The sequence below is a fragment of the Sinocyclocheilus grahami genome, unplaced genomic scaffold, assembly GCF_001515645.1.
Source record: "Sinocyclocheilus grahami isolate Dianchi unplaced genomic scaffold, SAMN03320097.WGS_v1.1 scaffold664.1, whole genome shotgun sequence".
In the NCBI taxonomy this organism is placed as follows: domain Eukaryota; kingdom Metazoa; phylum Chordata; class Actinopteri; order Cypriniformes; family Cyprinidae; genus Sinocyclocheilus; species Sinocyclocheilus grahami.
The window spans coordinates 232870-249659 of record NW_015505843.1 but is presented as its reverse complement, the minus strand read 5'-3'; the positions used below and the strand labels follow the sequence as shown (position 1 = coordinate 249659).

Below are 16790 nucleotides of genomic sequence, written 5' to 3'. Positions count from 1 at the left end.
TTGCTTTTCATGCACTGTATAGCCTATACTGGGCTCTAGACTCATTCTTCCCACTGGTCCCTCTTTTGCAACTAACTTTCTCAGCTGGTCGCAGGAGCACATGATTTGGTTGCAATATACAGGTGCATCTCAATAAATTTAAATGTCGTGGAACAGTTAATTTATTTCAGTAATTCAACTCAAATTGTGAAACTTGTGTATTAAATAAATTCAATGCACACAGACTGAAGTAGTTTAAGTCTTTGGTTCTTTTAATTGTGATGATTTTGGCTCACATTTAACAAAAACCCACCAATTCACTATCTCAACAAATTAGAATACTTCATAAGACCAATAAAAAAAAACATTTTTAGTGAATTGTTGGCCTTCTGGAAAGTATGTTCATTTACTGTACATGTACTCAATACTTGGTAGGGGCTCCTTTTGCTTTAATTACTGCCTCAATTCGGCGTGGCATGGAGGTGATCAGTTTGTGGCACTGCTGAGGTGGTATGGAAGCCCAGGTTTCTTTGACAGTGGCCTTCAGCTCATCTGCATTTTTTGGTCTCTTGTTTCTCATTTTCCTCTTGACAATACCCCATAGATTCTCTATGGGGTTCAGGTGTGGTGAGTTTTCTGGCCAGTCAAGCACACCAACACCATGGTCATTTATCCAACTTTTGGTGCTTTTGGCAGTGTGGGCAGGTGCCAAATCCTGCTGGAAAATGAAATCAGCATCTTCAAAAAGCTGGTCAGCAGAAGGAAGCATGAAGTGCTCCAAAATTTCTTGGTAAACGGGTGCAGTGACGTTGGTTTTCAAAAAACACAATGGACCAACACCAGCAGATGACATTGCACCCCAAATCATCACAGACTGTGGAAACTTAACACTGGACTTCATGCAACTTGGGCTATGAGCTTCTCCACCGTTCCTCCAGACTCTAGGACCTTGGTTTCCAAATGAAATACAAAACTTGCTCTCATTGGACCACTGGGCAACAGTCTAGTTCTTCTCCTTAGCCCAGGTAAGACGCCTCTGACGTCGTCTGTGGTTCAGGAGTGGCTTTAACAAGAGGAATATGACAACTGTAGCCAAATTCCTTGACACGTTTGTGTGTGGTGGCTCTTGATGCCTTGACCCCATTCTCAGTCCATTCCTTGTGAAGTTCACTCAAATTCTTGAATCGATTTTGCTTGACAATCCTCATAAGGCTGTGGTTCTCTCGGTTGGTTGTGCATCTTTTTCTTCCACACTTTTTCCTTCCACTCAACTTTCTGTTAACATGCTGTATCAGCACTCTGTGAACAGCCAGCTTCTTTGGCAATGAATGTTTGTGGCTTACCCTCCTTGTGAAGGGTGTCAATGATTGTCTTCTGGACAACTGTCAGATCAGCAGTCTTCCCCATGATTGTGTAGCCTAGTGAACCAAACTGAGACCATTTTGAAGGCTCAGGAAACCTTTGCAGGTGTTTTGAGTTGATTAGCTGATTGGCATGTCACCATATTCTAATTTGTTGAGATAGTGAATTGGTGGGTTTTTGTTAAATGTGAGCCAAAATCATCACAATTAAAAGAACCAAAGACTTAAACTACTTCAGTCTGTGTGCATTGAATTGATTTAATACACAAGTTTCACAATTTGAGTTGAATTACTGCATGGCACACACCACATGCTGTATTATATACCGACTAATAAATTACAGCAAACACTGAGGAATCAAATAAATAAGTAAAAGAGAGCCTCCATAGCGTAATGTGTGGTAAACAGCAAAGATACGTTTTTCAAAAATGAAAACAAAAAGAAAAGTAAAACTAACGGTGACAGTGCTTGCATGTCCCCCCCCACAAGAATACCAGCATGTTCACCTTCTCTGGTTTAAGAAGCAGTCTTTTACTTGACTTTCGCTTGAAAACCATCCATTGTTTCCTCAATATGCCAAGAGGGTCTAGCTGCAGCCTCGCACTTGCACTCTCAGACTAGCATTCTCAGACTTGCACTCTCAGACACTTGCGCTTCCGCTAGCGACGTCACTTGCAGGCTTTATTCTTTTATTTTGTTCTATTTATTGATTACATTTTGTTTGAATCCCTCAACATTTTACAACAGTAGCCAGGTGGTGAAGACAAGAAAAAATAAACTAAATTACAATTTCACTTGCATTCGCCACTTGCATTCTCCGATACCTGCGACGCCACTTGCAATCGACACAAATGGTGCGTGTTGCCAATGGAGACAAGATGCTGTGGTGATTAAACGGTTAAAACTAATTTAGAACTATAACATACAGGGTCCTGCAAGAAAAAGACAATACCCGCAAATCTGTGGCCACAGAACAGCAGAATATGAACGCAATGCAAAGTCTCTCATTAAGCGTTTTCCTCCTGTAGAAAAACATAAACACTTAACATGGCGTAATGTATTAAGATACATTAAGTTCAATTAAAAGATCAAATTCGATATATAGTTATTATTTAATGTACGACAAGGCAAACAGATGGCTATGAACACAATGCGCAAACTTTCACTTGTCCTCCCATACAGCAAAACACTTAATGTTGTATAATAACAGACTATGATAAAGACAATACAGTAGCCTATATGTCTTGTTTTTGACTCAAAGTATATACAGACCAACAAATATGAACGTGCATTTTCAAATGCATTAAGTGATTTTAAAAGGATCAACTCCGTACAGGAAAGCAGATGAGCCCAGAACGCAATGCGTTAAATTGCACGTTAAAAATTTTCCTCCTATAGAAAATCATTATAAATAAAACACGTAATGTAGCTTAATGGACAAAGACAATGATATAAAAGAGCTGTAGACAGTTTATTCTATATGGAAAAATGCTTAACACGAAACTGTGCGTGTTGCATTTATTCTGGGTTCACCTGCTTGCCTGTACATCTTAGTTATGTATATTTAATAATGTAGAGGAGCATATTGAGTTTGGCCTTTTTAGTCCATTATATGCCACATTATTCCACGTTTTGCGGTATGGGAGGAAAATACTATATACATATTCATTATATTAATAAATTGTATATTTAATTTAATATTTTAATAGCATCTTAATACATTAAGCCATGTTAAGTGTTTATGTTTTCTCTCTTAACGAGAGACTTTGTGCATTGCGTTCATATTCTACTGTTCTGTAGCCATGGATTTGCGGGTATTGTCTTTTTCTTGCAGGACCCTGTATGCTGTAGTAATAAATTAATTTTAATCGTTTAATCACCACAGCGTCTTGTCTTCATTGGCAACACGCACGATTTGTGTGGATTGCAAGTGACGTCGCAGGTATCGGAGAGTGCAAGTGACATTGTAGTGACATTTATTTTTTCTTGTCTTCACCACCTGGCTACTGTTATAAAATGTTGAGAGATTCAAACAAAAAGTAATAAAAAATAGAACAAAATAAAAAGCGCAAGTGTCTGAGAATGCAAGTCTGAGAATGCAAGTCTGAGAATGCAAGTCTGAGAGTGCAAGTCTTAGAGTGCAAGTGCGAGGCTGCAGCTAGACCCTTCTCCAATATGGGTGTCATTTTTGCTGCGTGCCTTCGCGTTCGTGATATATTCCCATTATAATACTTTAAGTTTAAGGAAGGAAGGAATTATCACAAACAGAACGATTATTAGAAGTCTTTCTTTTTCTCATGATTTCTATCTTATATTCATGAATGTATTTTGTAAGAATACAAATAGTTAACAGAATAAACATGTTTAAATTGTATAATGTGCACCAAAGATTTTTTTTCAAGATATTGTTTTTGCTGCTAAATTATACAGTCAGCTAGTTTAATTTCATAGCTTATATATTTTTATTCAAATGTAGGTTTTCTCTGTAATGAGGAAGTGAGTATTTAGTGGATTGCGTTTAACAAAGGGTTTAAAAGAGTGACCATTAGTTTCACAAACACAGTAATGATATTCTGTAGTGATGTAGAAAAAAAGTAGCGCTGTGTTGGATCGGTATTGGCCGATTCTTTGAATTTGGAATACTCTATGTAATCTTCCACTGCAAAATAATAACTCAAAAAGATTAAAAGATAACATCATAATTATTTACTGAACCCTTAAATTAATCAATTATATAATGAAAGCCTAAAAACAGACAATTAATCGTGATAATCGGCATAATCGTCAAAGCCCTAAAACAGACAATTAATCGCAATAACCGTGACAAATTTTTTTTTTTTTTTTTTAAAGACAGTACAAATAATTGAACAGGCTGTTTTTACAGCCTAGATTTCATATGCATAAAATTAAATATGCTATATATATATTATATAATATAATATAATTAAATATTAAAAATTCTATACAAAATACTGTCTTGAACTGCCAGTTTAACATCCCAAACAGAGTTATTTAAATCCGTTTTCACCTTAATGTCACCTTAATGTCTTTTTCCTTCCAAATTTTTTTGTCACATTAGTAATAGGTAAACAAGCAGTTATCAACAAACCAATAGTTCTTTCCTCAATTAGTTTTTCATGTTATTGCAAGACTGATACGTCAAGAAGTCAAAAAGGGTTTTATTATCATCGGCCAACCAGGCATGTAATATTGGAGTTTAATTTTGGTGCACCCCATTTTTGAGAGACTCGGAAATTCAGTTCACAATTCACTCGTCAATTTAAATGACTCCGTCTAGCAGGTAATGTACAGTTAGGGCTGTGCTTTATTTTCAACAGGAAAATGGGCCAAGTATTCCACCTCGGGATGTGTGCCGCAATGTGTCACCTCACCTGCATGCATATTTATATTTAATGCTTCTGTTGTGGGATCCGGGCAGGAGATGTCGGCATTAAATGCAGGGCACAGTTCTTTATCTTAGTCAGAGGTGGCTTTGAGCTGGTGCATGTCAATGAAGCGCGGTTGTGCGCGTGGCTTTGTGTTTGTGATTAAGGTTAAACCAAATGCAAATCAAAGCAATCTCCTCACAGACCTTTCTACGCAGACCGTCCCACTCCACGTAATGATCAACTCGGTCTGTTCTGCTGAAGAGTCCTTCTGTTAATACACTAATAAATACCACACACACACACATAGACACATTCACCAATGAGCAAACACAGGTGCATTTGCGTGTGTTTAGGGCAATTAGAGGTGTTGTGCAGGATGAACAGGATCACACACACACACACACACGCACACGCACATGCTAATGCTGGATGTGTAAGGAGTGTTTTATTAAAATGCTACGGCAAACGCACACTTTATGTGCTCCTCATGCACTCCTATAATCAGAATACCATTGTAATTGTAAGTGCCCGAGTGTGGGATATGAAACGTTCATACACTCTTTTGTATATATCACAACATTTGGATCGATCCACTCACTGTTTTTTTATTTTTTTTATCTTTGAGCAATAAATCAATAAAATGGATAATTCATAATATTTTAAAAATGTTAAAAATAAATGAATAATATATTTTTTGAAAATGTATATTAAAACATCTCATAGTTTTATTATTATTATTTTTCATTCAAAGCAATTCTCAGTGTATCCACAAGGGGACAGAGTGACACTTCAATGTACACAATCACATATTCAGACCTGTGGGGAAATCTCTAGAAAACATGTCCAAGTGATGTCACCTCATAAGTAATAAATAATAATAATAATTTTTTTTTTTTTTGGTGATTTCTTTTTAATTTTTTTGACAGTTAAGCATATTTCTGTCTATTTTTTATATAGTAATGCGTCTGGGTGTTTATGTGTTTATATATATATATATATACTGTATATATACTGTATGTATATATATTTCAGTACAGTATGGGAGGAGTGCTTAGCTATCTAAAATATGTAAATATCAAAATGCATCACATAATAATTCATGCAAACACAATAATTCAAGTGCATACATTAACTTTCTTGTAATGGTTGCACACAATATAGATGTTAATGATGGTACATTTTTCATGTTGTCATCTGTGTGCTATGGGCTCAGGTTCCTGTGGCACTCAGTATTCATTTTATAATCCTAATCAGACTATCAAAGTAAAAGTGTCAAGCAGGAATTTGACCTGGTCTGGAGTCTTTTTGCCCATGGCACTTTTATTTATGGGCATGTTCACTGTGCGCATGAGCAACTGTGTAATGACATGTCTATATATATGAAAGAAGCAGAGAAAAAGAGAGCATGAATGTGTGTGTATGTGACTGAACTTGCATGATTGGTGGTCTCTGTGAGTGTGTGATGTGGTTGTGAGATCCCTTCGAGCCTGGGGGTAGGTGAACTACAGTAAACAATATATCAGTCCCATCTCTGTGGCCCCACCGCCTGTGTGCGTGTGTGGGGTTGCCTTTGAAGAACAGGGGTTGCATCGGGCCCTGAGGGTGGATATCCCTCTCTGAAGCTGCCCTTCTTTTGCTCACCCCATCTCTGTTTCTCTCATGCCCCGCTCCATCAGGACTTTCATTCCTCTCTTCCTCTCTGTCCTCAGACCTTCCATCTCATCTCAGGTCTTTTTATTTCTTTCCTTCCAATCTCACTTTCATCGGTGCTGTTCTATTATCATATTCTTGTTTTTATTTTCTCGCCTATATGTGGGTGTTTCTTTAACAAAGGGAACTTTTATGTGCCAGGGGTTACTTTTAATTAAAACTAGCAAATATATATTTTTTCCTTTTGTTTTATGAAGGTCACATAACAGTTTTGTAAACATTTGATCATGCCTTGATAATTTTTTTTAAAATAATTTTTTTAATATTTTCAAGTGATTTTTATGTGTAGATTTTATTGTTTAACATCCTGGATCCAGGTTTTCAGGCCTTAAATATGAAAATCCATCATAAAAATATTAATTATTACATTTTACGATAGTATCAAAAAAGAGGGATGAAATTACATTATTACTCAAATTACAGCTTTCTCTCAGTTGTGGTGTTATGTGTCCCATTCATTTTAACTAGATTATTGTTTTAATTATTTATTGATTAGATTTTCTAAATTTATTTTTTATAACATACCAGTTTTTCCCAAATTACAACTGTTCCTCAGTTATCATGTTGGTTTTTATTTTATGATTAAATTAACATAATGTTTTCACAAATTATAAGTCAGTTATCATTTTGATTTAAATTAAAATTAGAATTTGTTTAAAATTATCATACATTTTAATAAATTATAACTGCCTCTCAGTTAAATTTGTTTATCATTTCAATTTTAAACTTACCACTAATAAAATTAAATCAGAATTTACCAATGAGACATCAGTCAATGAGGAGTATGATATAAACCATGAAATATATATATATATATTTGATGTGTGCTTCATTTGTAATCAGTCATTTGATTCTGTCAAATTATGTAAAAAGAAGTATGACAATATTTACTATTTACTCTACGAAATTAGTCGGCCAGTTTTTTTTTAAAGAAATGTTTAAAATGTTATTTCCATCTCAAAATGCATGTCAATTTGAGATGTGAAGGAAATAACAATTGTTCATTATGGGGGGAAAAAAAACCCTCAAAATGACAGTTCTATTGTCATGCATGTATATCCACTGCTAGCAGACGCATTAAATGAACTAGTGAATTTGAAAAGTGCATTTTAAGGGAGTTTCAAATCTGAATCTCCAGAAGACCAAAAGTGCCCATAGTTGAAGAAAGACACATGTACTGCTTTTTACCTCATTTGACCTCATCCCTCTCCTCCTTCCTTCTGCCATCTCAGGATCTGAACAGTGATTGAGGACGTGAGGGAAGACAGAAGAGGACAAAGTAGGAGACATGGCCGGCTCACAGGGAAGAGAGTGAACGGAGAGCACAGGACAGAAAGGTAACACAGCTGACATCTCCTCACAACCTTGAGGCAGATTGTGACTTATGTTTACACTTTTCAATGCTCTCCCTTTGCTTCCTTTTCTCTCTTTGTCCTGGTCTTTCTCTAGATGAAGCTGTGGGGGCAGTCAGTGTGGCCGTTGCAGGTTGTACTCCTGGTCACCTTGGTAATGTGCTCGTGCCAGTCGGTTTCTGCGGGTACACGGAGTCTGCGGGGACACACAGGTATGTCAAAGCCCTGTTGGCTTAATTACAGGACAGTATATGAACACAAAGCAGATTGTCTGGTTTACTCTCACATTGCAAGTCCAAAGCAGATCACTGAGGCTCAGAAGACATTCATAAGTTCATCGCCTGCCTCTTGTGTGTTAGTTAAAAAAACAAATATTCCAGGTAGAAGTTAAAGGGGGCATCGGATGAAATGTTCTCTTTTTTTTGCATTTAGTTAGGTTTCTGGTGTGTCTGCCAGATCAGAAAAGCTGAAAAGAAAACATGCAGCCAGTTCGTTATGGGTTGTCTGAGTCTGAAACAGTCATCCAGCTGTTTCAATTTACTGCTGGTTTCTGTGTAGATAGCTAGCTATTTAAATAAGACCACCTCTGAGCCATATAAGGATATATTCACATCACGCCTCATGGAAGAGAGGGGCGGGGTGAGCAGTAGCTCATTATCATTTAAAGAGACATGCACCGAAACAAGTCGATGTGAACAGAGCTGTTTATGACAAGGTAAAAAGGGTGTTGTTTTACACCCTAAAGAATCATACTAACTTGTGGAAAATGGGTCCGATGTCCAATAAACAACATTTGTGGCAACATGTTTATTATCCCAAAAATTTATTTCCAGTCGTCCCTCATTTTCTTTAAAGAGGTCATATGATGCTGCTAAAAAGAACAGTATTTGGTGTAATGAAATGTGTTTATGCGGTTTAAGGTTCAAAAAACATTTTCCACATACTGTACATTACTGTTTCTCCTCTATGCCCCGCCTTTCTGAAACGCGTCGATTTTTACAAAGCTCATCGGTCTGAAAAAGCAAGGTATGCTGTGATTGGCCAGCTATCCAGTGCGTTGTGATTGGCCGAATACCTCAAGCGTGTGATGGAAATGTTACGCCCCTTACCATATTGTGATGCCCTGTCCGGCCGGAGCGATGATTCAATAACATGAAAACCCATTATAAACGAGGCATTCGTTGCATCCAGTGGGGACATAATTATGGATTATAATGACTTATACTGTCTTTTTACGCGTTGCGTTGCATCGCGCCGCATCGCGCCGCATAAACATAAAACCATGTCTGCATTTGTGATCGGAGAAATGACAAACAACAAGTGCTACTCTACACTGCCCAAAAAACTAGCTTTAAATATATAAAATATAAAAACTCTTTAAATATAACTAATGTACTTACAGTCTGTGAGTCAGAACAGCCGGCATTGTAGTCTACTCTACCAGGATCAGCAAACAGTCCTCCATAAAATGTGCTACACACATCTGAATATTTGGGTTGAAGTGTTCTGGAACAGTGTTGTAAATACAACTTAACCACTAATTTCTAGTCGTGTCCATTTTTGGAAGGCCAAACAAAGTAGTTTTGCTTTCACAACGAAACAGCGTCACACACGGTGGCCTACAGTGAGCAGAGGCCGGGGGATAAAGTGAGGAACGGCCGGAGGGTTAGAGTGAGCAGAGGCGGGTGGGCTTGAGAACGGCGTGGCCGGCGATTTCGACAAAGGAGCGTCCGGAAGGACATGTGACGACTCTTTCCTCTATTCCTGTTTGTATATTGTTAACAATTAAAAAACAAAACAAAAAAAGTGCAAAATTATGAGTTACACTGAGCACTTACAATGGAAGTGAATAGGGCCAATCTGTAAAAGTTAAAATAGCATAGTCACACGTTAACTTGATTTTAGTGTGAAAAAAACACTTACTAATCTTTTCTGTATTTTATGTGCAATTTTTCATCTTTCTTGCTATGGCAAAATGCCACAAGGAAAGCAACAATGATAGTAAAGGATTCTTCACGTTGTCTGTTTAATGGATTTGAAAAATTGCCTTCAGAAAGACACTATAGAGAAATGAAAATTAGTAGTGGGGGACTGCGTTCACGCTCTCCCCTGAATTTGTTTTTTAGGGGAAGTCATGGCTTAATGGTTAGAGAGTCTGACTTGTAACCCAAAGGTTGCGGGTTTGAATCTCGTACCGGCAGGGATTGTAGGTGGGGGGAGTGAATGTACAGCGCTCTCTCCCACCTTCAATACCACGACTGAGGTGCCCTTGAGCAAGGCACCAAACCCCCAACTGCTCCCCGGGCACCGCAGCAAAAATGGCTGCCCACTGATCCGGGTGTGTGTTCACTGCTGTGTGTGTGCACTTTGGATGGGTTAAATACTTGGCCACATGTCACGTCACTTAGTATTGTGAATTTAGTAGCAAAAATCAAGGTTACAGTGAGGCATTTACAATGAAAGTGAATAAATATTAAAATAGTATAGTAAAAATATTTAATCAGTATAAATGTTAACACTATTTTAGTGTGAAAAAAAAATCACTAACATTTTCTGTTTAAGTTATATGCAATTTTACAACTTTGTTGCCATGACGGAATGAAAACAAAAAGGCAAATTTCCATGATAATAGATAAAGAGTCAAATCACATCCTAAAATAGCCACAAAAATGACATTAACAAATTTACACCCCAAATAATACAAGCAATACAAGTTTTGACATATAATAATTGTGCTTTTATAAAACTATAACCTTCACATTTCTGCTTGCAAATCATCTAAAAATGGGCCCCATTCAATCTCGATGATTTTTTGTTGTTGTTTTTGTTAAAATCTTTTTTTTTGGTGGTAATTATGTCACTAATGTTGGAGATTAAGCTTAACCTTTATTAAACTTGGAATATTGCTTGAAATATTTTGGCTAATTCAGTGATGCTTTCAGCTACCAAGAGTGCGGTACTCTCAGCTCTTTTTAACACATATCACCATGTTTAAATCCATTCCACAAATTTCTATTCAAAATTAGTGAAGAAAATACTTTTTTTAAATCCTCAGATTCCATCCACTCAGCGAGCGTAAACCACAGAGGATGTTGGCAAACCTTTCAACATCCGTTTATTTTTTTCAGCCCATAAAGGACATTTAACACAGCTTGACCTCTAATATAAACACACAATTACCATTATTGTCAGTGCTGTCCTGTTCAGGAGATTAAATGCAGGTCGTTTGCATCCGAATCATATTTATTTGATAGTGCTCCTGCCCTACAGTAATATTATAATGGACAGCAGCAAAGTCACTCTTTTCATCAGAGTTCATGCCTCCGCAGTAAGGAGTTTTAATCAAAGGGACAATTCAGTAATGACTGTATTATTATGTATGATGTTAAATGGTCAGGTAATAAACTCGTCACACCTCTGCGTGCCTCTGTACACACACATGGATACAGACCTACCCGTCTTTGTAAAAAAGAGGGAGGGTAACTAAAATAATGTACACTTCCCCACGCTAATTGACACCCACAAGCTAACTAATTCTGATTTGCATAATTCATGAAAGCTTCCCACATGGTGATGAAGTGACCAGCAGTACATAGATATTTTAGCATGCCAAAAGGTCAGACTCCGGCTCTTTTGCTGAATCATTCATATCATGCGAAGTCCTTCCCCAATGTCAGTGTTGCTCCAGCTAATTATCACACTTTCTTTAATTACGACTTCTCTTTGTTTAGTTGTTGCTAATGCAAGGTGACCTTTTTGCTGGCACAGAAATGCCACCAGCATCTCGAGTCGGTCTGACTGATGATGTTACTTTTCATTTTGATGGGGAAAAGAGGTTACTTTTCTAATGGAGGTGTTTTTAATCAGCTCACTGCTAATTACAGCAGCAGTGTGTTGTGAAGGTCACCAAAGTTTTCACATTTCATATACCACCAAAGTGGATGTCATTGCCGGTTTTAGCCTTATCCTTAATTTCAAGGGAGATTTTTGCTAATTGGGTAAAAACTGTTTGTTGTGAAATTACATATTTTTAAGGGGAACAAAAGAAAGGGGTCAACTGTTGGCACACAAAATTGCATTGCCAACATTTTTCATTGATTCGTTGTTCCTATTTGCCATGCGATGTCTGTGTTGGGAAAAGTTTCAGAGTGACTTTTTACACTGACCGGCTGCACAAAGCAGCTATTTGTACCTCAATAGTCTGGAACTCGACCTGACTACAAAAAAAATTACAATTTAGCCGTTGCAAAAGTGGCCTGGAGAATAAAGCATGTTTTAATATTTTGCACAGGTGACCAGACTTAAAAAATCTCTACTAATGAAAAGGTAAAAAAGCTGAAAAATGGTAAAAAGTTACTATTATAATAGTATTATGCTATATATAATTATATTCAATAGAAGTATACTCTATTTAAAGTGTCATTTCCAATATTTATATATTGTATAACATTACATAATATTTTAAAATAAAATATGTTTGTATCATACACTACCGTTCAAAAGTTTGGAGTCAGTATAATTTTGCCATGCGATGTCTGTGTTGGGAAAAGTTTCAGAGTGACTTTTTACACTGACCGGCTGCACAAAGCAGCTATTTGTACCTCAATAGTCTGGAACTCGACCTGACTACAAAAAAAATTACAATTTAGCCGTTGCAAAAGTGGCCTGGAGAATAAAGCATGTTTTAATATTTTGCACAGGTGACCAGACTTAAAAAATCTCTACTAATGAAAAGGTAAAAAAGCTGAAAAATGGTAAAAAGTTACTATTATAATAGTATTATGCTATATATAATTATATTCAATAGAAGTATACTCTATTTAAAGTGTAATTTCCAATATTTATATATTGTATAACATTACATAATATTTTAAAATAAAATATGTTTGTATCATACACTACCGTTCAAAAGTTTGGAGTCAGTATAAGTTTTAAAGAAATAAATGCTTTTATTCAGCAAATTTGCATATGGTAACGTTTTATTTTGCAGTCCTGTTCTACATGTACATAGTACTATGTACTTGTAAAAGTACTTACAATAACTGGGTAATAACTAGGTACTAACCCTGAACCTACCCCTAAACCTAATCCAAATCCATGTATCCTAACCCTAACCTCAATATTTTCATGAACTTTTTAGGTAAGTACACTAAGTACAGGCAAGTGCATATACTGTAAAATAAAGTGCAACCCATAAAATTGATCAAAAATGACAGTAAAGACATTTATAATGTTACCAATGTCTATTTAAAATACATTCAGTTTTTTTTACCTTTTAAAAATATGCAATATTTTTTAGCAGTTTTCAACTATAATAATAATAATAATAAATAGGAAATGTTTCTTGAGCACCAGATCATCATGTGACACTGAAGGCAGGAGTTTTAAAATGATATTATATGCAAAATTAATTTTTTTTTAAAATAAATTAAATATTTTATATTCTGCAATTTTTCATCTTTTCTAAAATTATTTGCATGTATGTAAGTGTGTCTTAATTATGTAATTATTATATATTATCTTATTATACTACCTTATTATCTTGTACAAAATTACTACACAAAATATCAGCGCAATATATGTTAATAACATTTTCCAATTTATAAATGGGCTTTGTCATCTTACATGTACCTTGAGAAAAGCAAGTTCTTCACTGCAGTGTCACTTGTGACCACATGGTGGCTCTGAAGCTCTATATATGCCTGCACAGGACTAACCCCTCATGTGTCTGAATGAGAAGCAGTAATGGGTCATTTGTAAAGTTCTCCTGTGGAAACATGGACACTAATGGGAACGGATGGTCTGAATCTCACCCAAACGAGGCAAGGGCCATTGACTGATGGTTGACACTGAAACCAGACACTATAACTAACAACCACTTTTTCTTGTCTTGCGTGTTCTGTCATGCTTGTCCATGCTTTCAGGTAAATAGAGACAATAGCATGTGAGCGGCTGCCTTTGTTCCTGTGTGCTGTAATAGGCCCTTATATAGCCAACATCGAAGGCCAGCAAAGTCCCAATGCGCATTGCATTTAATGAGTATACACGCATTCACCAACATTCCTCCATGCCTACACGAACCATTCATGGCCATTTCCGACACATTGCTTCAGCCGCCATATAGTACAGTGTGTCAAAGTGAGTCGCCTGGAGCCAAAGGCCACCCAATCTGAGACCTCATTTGTGTTATGTGAGCTGTGCTTTGGTCTGTCAGTCTTGGCCGTTCTTACACTCATGACATAAAGATTAAACACACAAGTTCAAACATCCATGCAACATTGTTCAAACTTGTGATGACATTTGACACATCCAATTAAAAACAACAGCTAACCTGGAGCTATTACCTGGTCTGAGTAATGGAGGTGTGTGGAACATGTAAGCTGGGCTCAGGTAGTACGTTACGGTGGTCATGGACGTTGACATTAATCTCTAACTGCATGTTCTTTCTTGAACACTGAACCAATCATCACATGAGGTGTTATTTTATGAAATTCACATCTTGAATACCTTATTTTAAATTAGTAAAAGGTATGGATGGACAGATGGAAAACAGTGCAATACAACATTTCTTCATAGTGCTGTAGAACATGTTTTCTCAAAAAGGAATGCTGTTATGATCTACAAACATTGCTTTAATTTTTATCAGATTATCAGTATTAGTATAGTATTGTGGTATCCAATGATCGTAAGTAAGCTGTATATACTAAATAAAGAAAGAATATAAAAGCTTTGTTTTTCAACTAGTGTTTTTAGACTTTTAGATGCCACTGTATCTCATATGTTAGCAGGCGTTTGAGACATTAGTGGCTGCTCAGCTAGCTGATGTGGGTTGCTAAATGGTCATTATCTTGTCCAGCAAATGTTGCCAAGTATTAATTTGGAATTACAAACAATTGTACTTTTACAAGACAGACTTTGTAAATGCATTCTTCTCAATTTATTTTCTGACAAGAAAGCCATGCTGGCTAAGTTTTATTAGACATAGATCCATGTATAAATGAGGGGCCTGTAAATTATTGTCACAGTTTCACTTTTATGTCAGTTAATTAGGGATGTAAATCGATTAACATATTTAATTAAATTAGCTAGACAGATGTAATTAATTACAATTAAATGCATATCAGTATTTGCTGGGGGGAAACCCTCATTGTGGCAGCCAAATGCATGAATAAAATTTTTTTGTGGTTTCAATAAAAGTTTAAAAAAATGATTCCATACTCATTATGTGCTGTTGCTTTCTCTAAAACCTCCTGTAAAGATTTTACATATGGGTCAGAGGGCTGGATTATGATGTTATTTTTAGCACATTTTTTAAATAAAATTAATCTCACTAAATTAACACGTTACATTGACAGTCCTACTCATAGTGCATATTTTTTGTAGTCATTGTTATCACAATCAACCGAGTTCCCTCAACCTGAGTCATGAAATGTCTGCCCTTTTGGTGCTGACATGCCAGTCGGCTATTGACAGCAGAAAGACATGCTTCTTGATAAATCGCACAAAGGCTCACCCGCCTCGCGCTGTCAGAATATATCAATCGCCTGGCTGGCCCATCAGCTCAAGGTAATGGCGTTTAGCTTGACACCCAGATGCGTCCGCCACAGGGATAGAGACAGTTAGCCATGCTTGAAACCTTATTTGATTTCAGGCTGATCTGAGATTTATTACTCTGAGACCATCATAAAAGCGCTTTAAAATACAGAACAAGATGGCTATGGTGGAACGCTGAGTAGTTAATTCCAGCGTCGCAGTCCTGGAGGAGAAGCTGCGCAAAAACGAGCGATTATCCCCGGAGTCTGCTCACTGTGCTTAATGGTGCGGTGGAGAATTTTACAAATGACTTCTGCTGCCAAGTGTGTAAGAAGAGGCAGATACAGGGAAAAGCTTATTCAGATGCATTTGAGCTGTTCATACAGCACAAATTTTCCATGCCTGTTCACTCATTATTAGCTTAATGCCACATCTACAAGCACTCTAAACCGTTTTTATGCTCTGAGAGCTCATTTTTGTGATTTGTCGGTTGCTGTAGTCCTCGGGGCCGGAGATGTGTCAGATGGAGTGTCCAAGATGTGACGCCTGCCTGTGTGTGAGAAAGGTGTAAGACATGAGTGAAAGTGTGAAGTGTGAGACCTTCATCCTCTGGTTGGCAGTGTGATTTCTCTGCACAGTATATTGTTAAACCCAGGGTATATAAAGGGTGAGCTACTTTGGTAGGAAGTGGGATTGTGTATGCTTGGTGCTTATGTCTTTCCCGTGACCCCATTATGCCAGTATGAGGTAGTATGGCCTTTGTTCTTGGGGTTTGGTGGTGATGGGGTGTCTTCCCCTGAGCCCTGAGCCTCCAACCTCTTGTTTCTCTGCAGTCTGCACACTAACAAGGCGCACAAAAAATCCCCACAAACATGCACATGTGCAAACTGGAACACATGGCGCACTTCCAGGAAAGTTACACTCTTAAAAATAAGTTCCAAGAATCAGAAAGATTTAGTAATTTGATATGTAGGTGCTTGAAAGCAGCAGATTTGGTGGATTGTGAAAATGCTTGTGAAAAATTTAATAGCATAATATATTCATATGTACACCACCGTTGAAAAGTTTGGTGTCGAAAAGTCTCTTATGCACACCAAGGCTGCATTTATTTGATAAAAATTATAGTAAAACCAAAATATTGTGAAATATTATTACAATTTGCAATTTTAAAATATTTTAAAAAGTAATATATTCCTGTGATGGCAAAGCTGTATTTTCATCAGCCATAACTCCAGCATTTAGTGTCGCATGATCCTTCAGAAATCATTCTAATATGCTGATTTGATGCTTAAGAAACATTTCTTATTATCAGTGCTGAAAACAGTTGAGCTGCTTAATATTTTTGTGGAAACTGATACTTTTTCAGGATTATTTGATGACTAGAATGCACACACACACAAACAAACAGCATTTCTTTGATATATATATATATACTGTATATATATATATATATATATATATACATG

The 16790-nt window shown here is 36.7% G+C and overlaps 1 protein-coding gene across 1 annotated transcript in view; it reads left to right on the top strand.

Annotated features, from left to right (window-relative positions):
• Positions 1-7714: 7714 nt before the first annotated feature.
• LOC107558879 (protein FAM19A4-like) overlaps positions 7715-16790 on the top strand; it is a 33291-nt gene continuing 24215 nt past the window's right edge. The window contains exons 1-2 of the mRNA XM_016242572.1: positions 7715-7776; positions 7889-8003. Coding sequence (XP_016098058.1) covers positions 7889-8003 — 115 coding nt within the window. The 5' untranslated portion in view covers positions 7715-7776. The remainder of the gene's footprint in view (positions 7777-7888; positions 8004-16790) is intronic.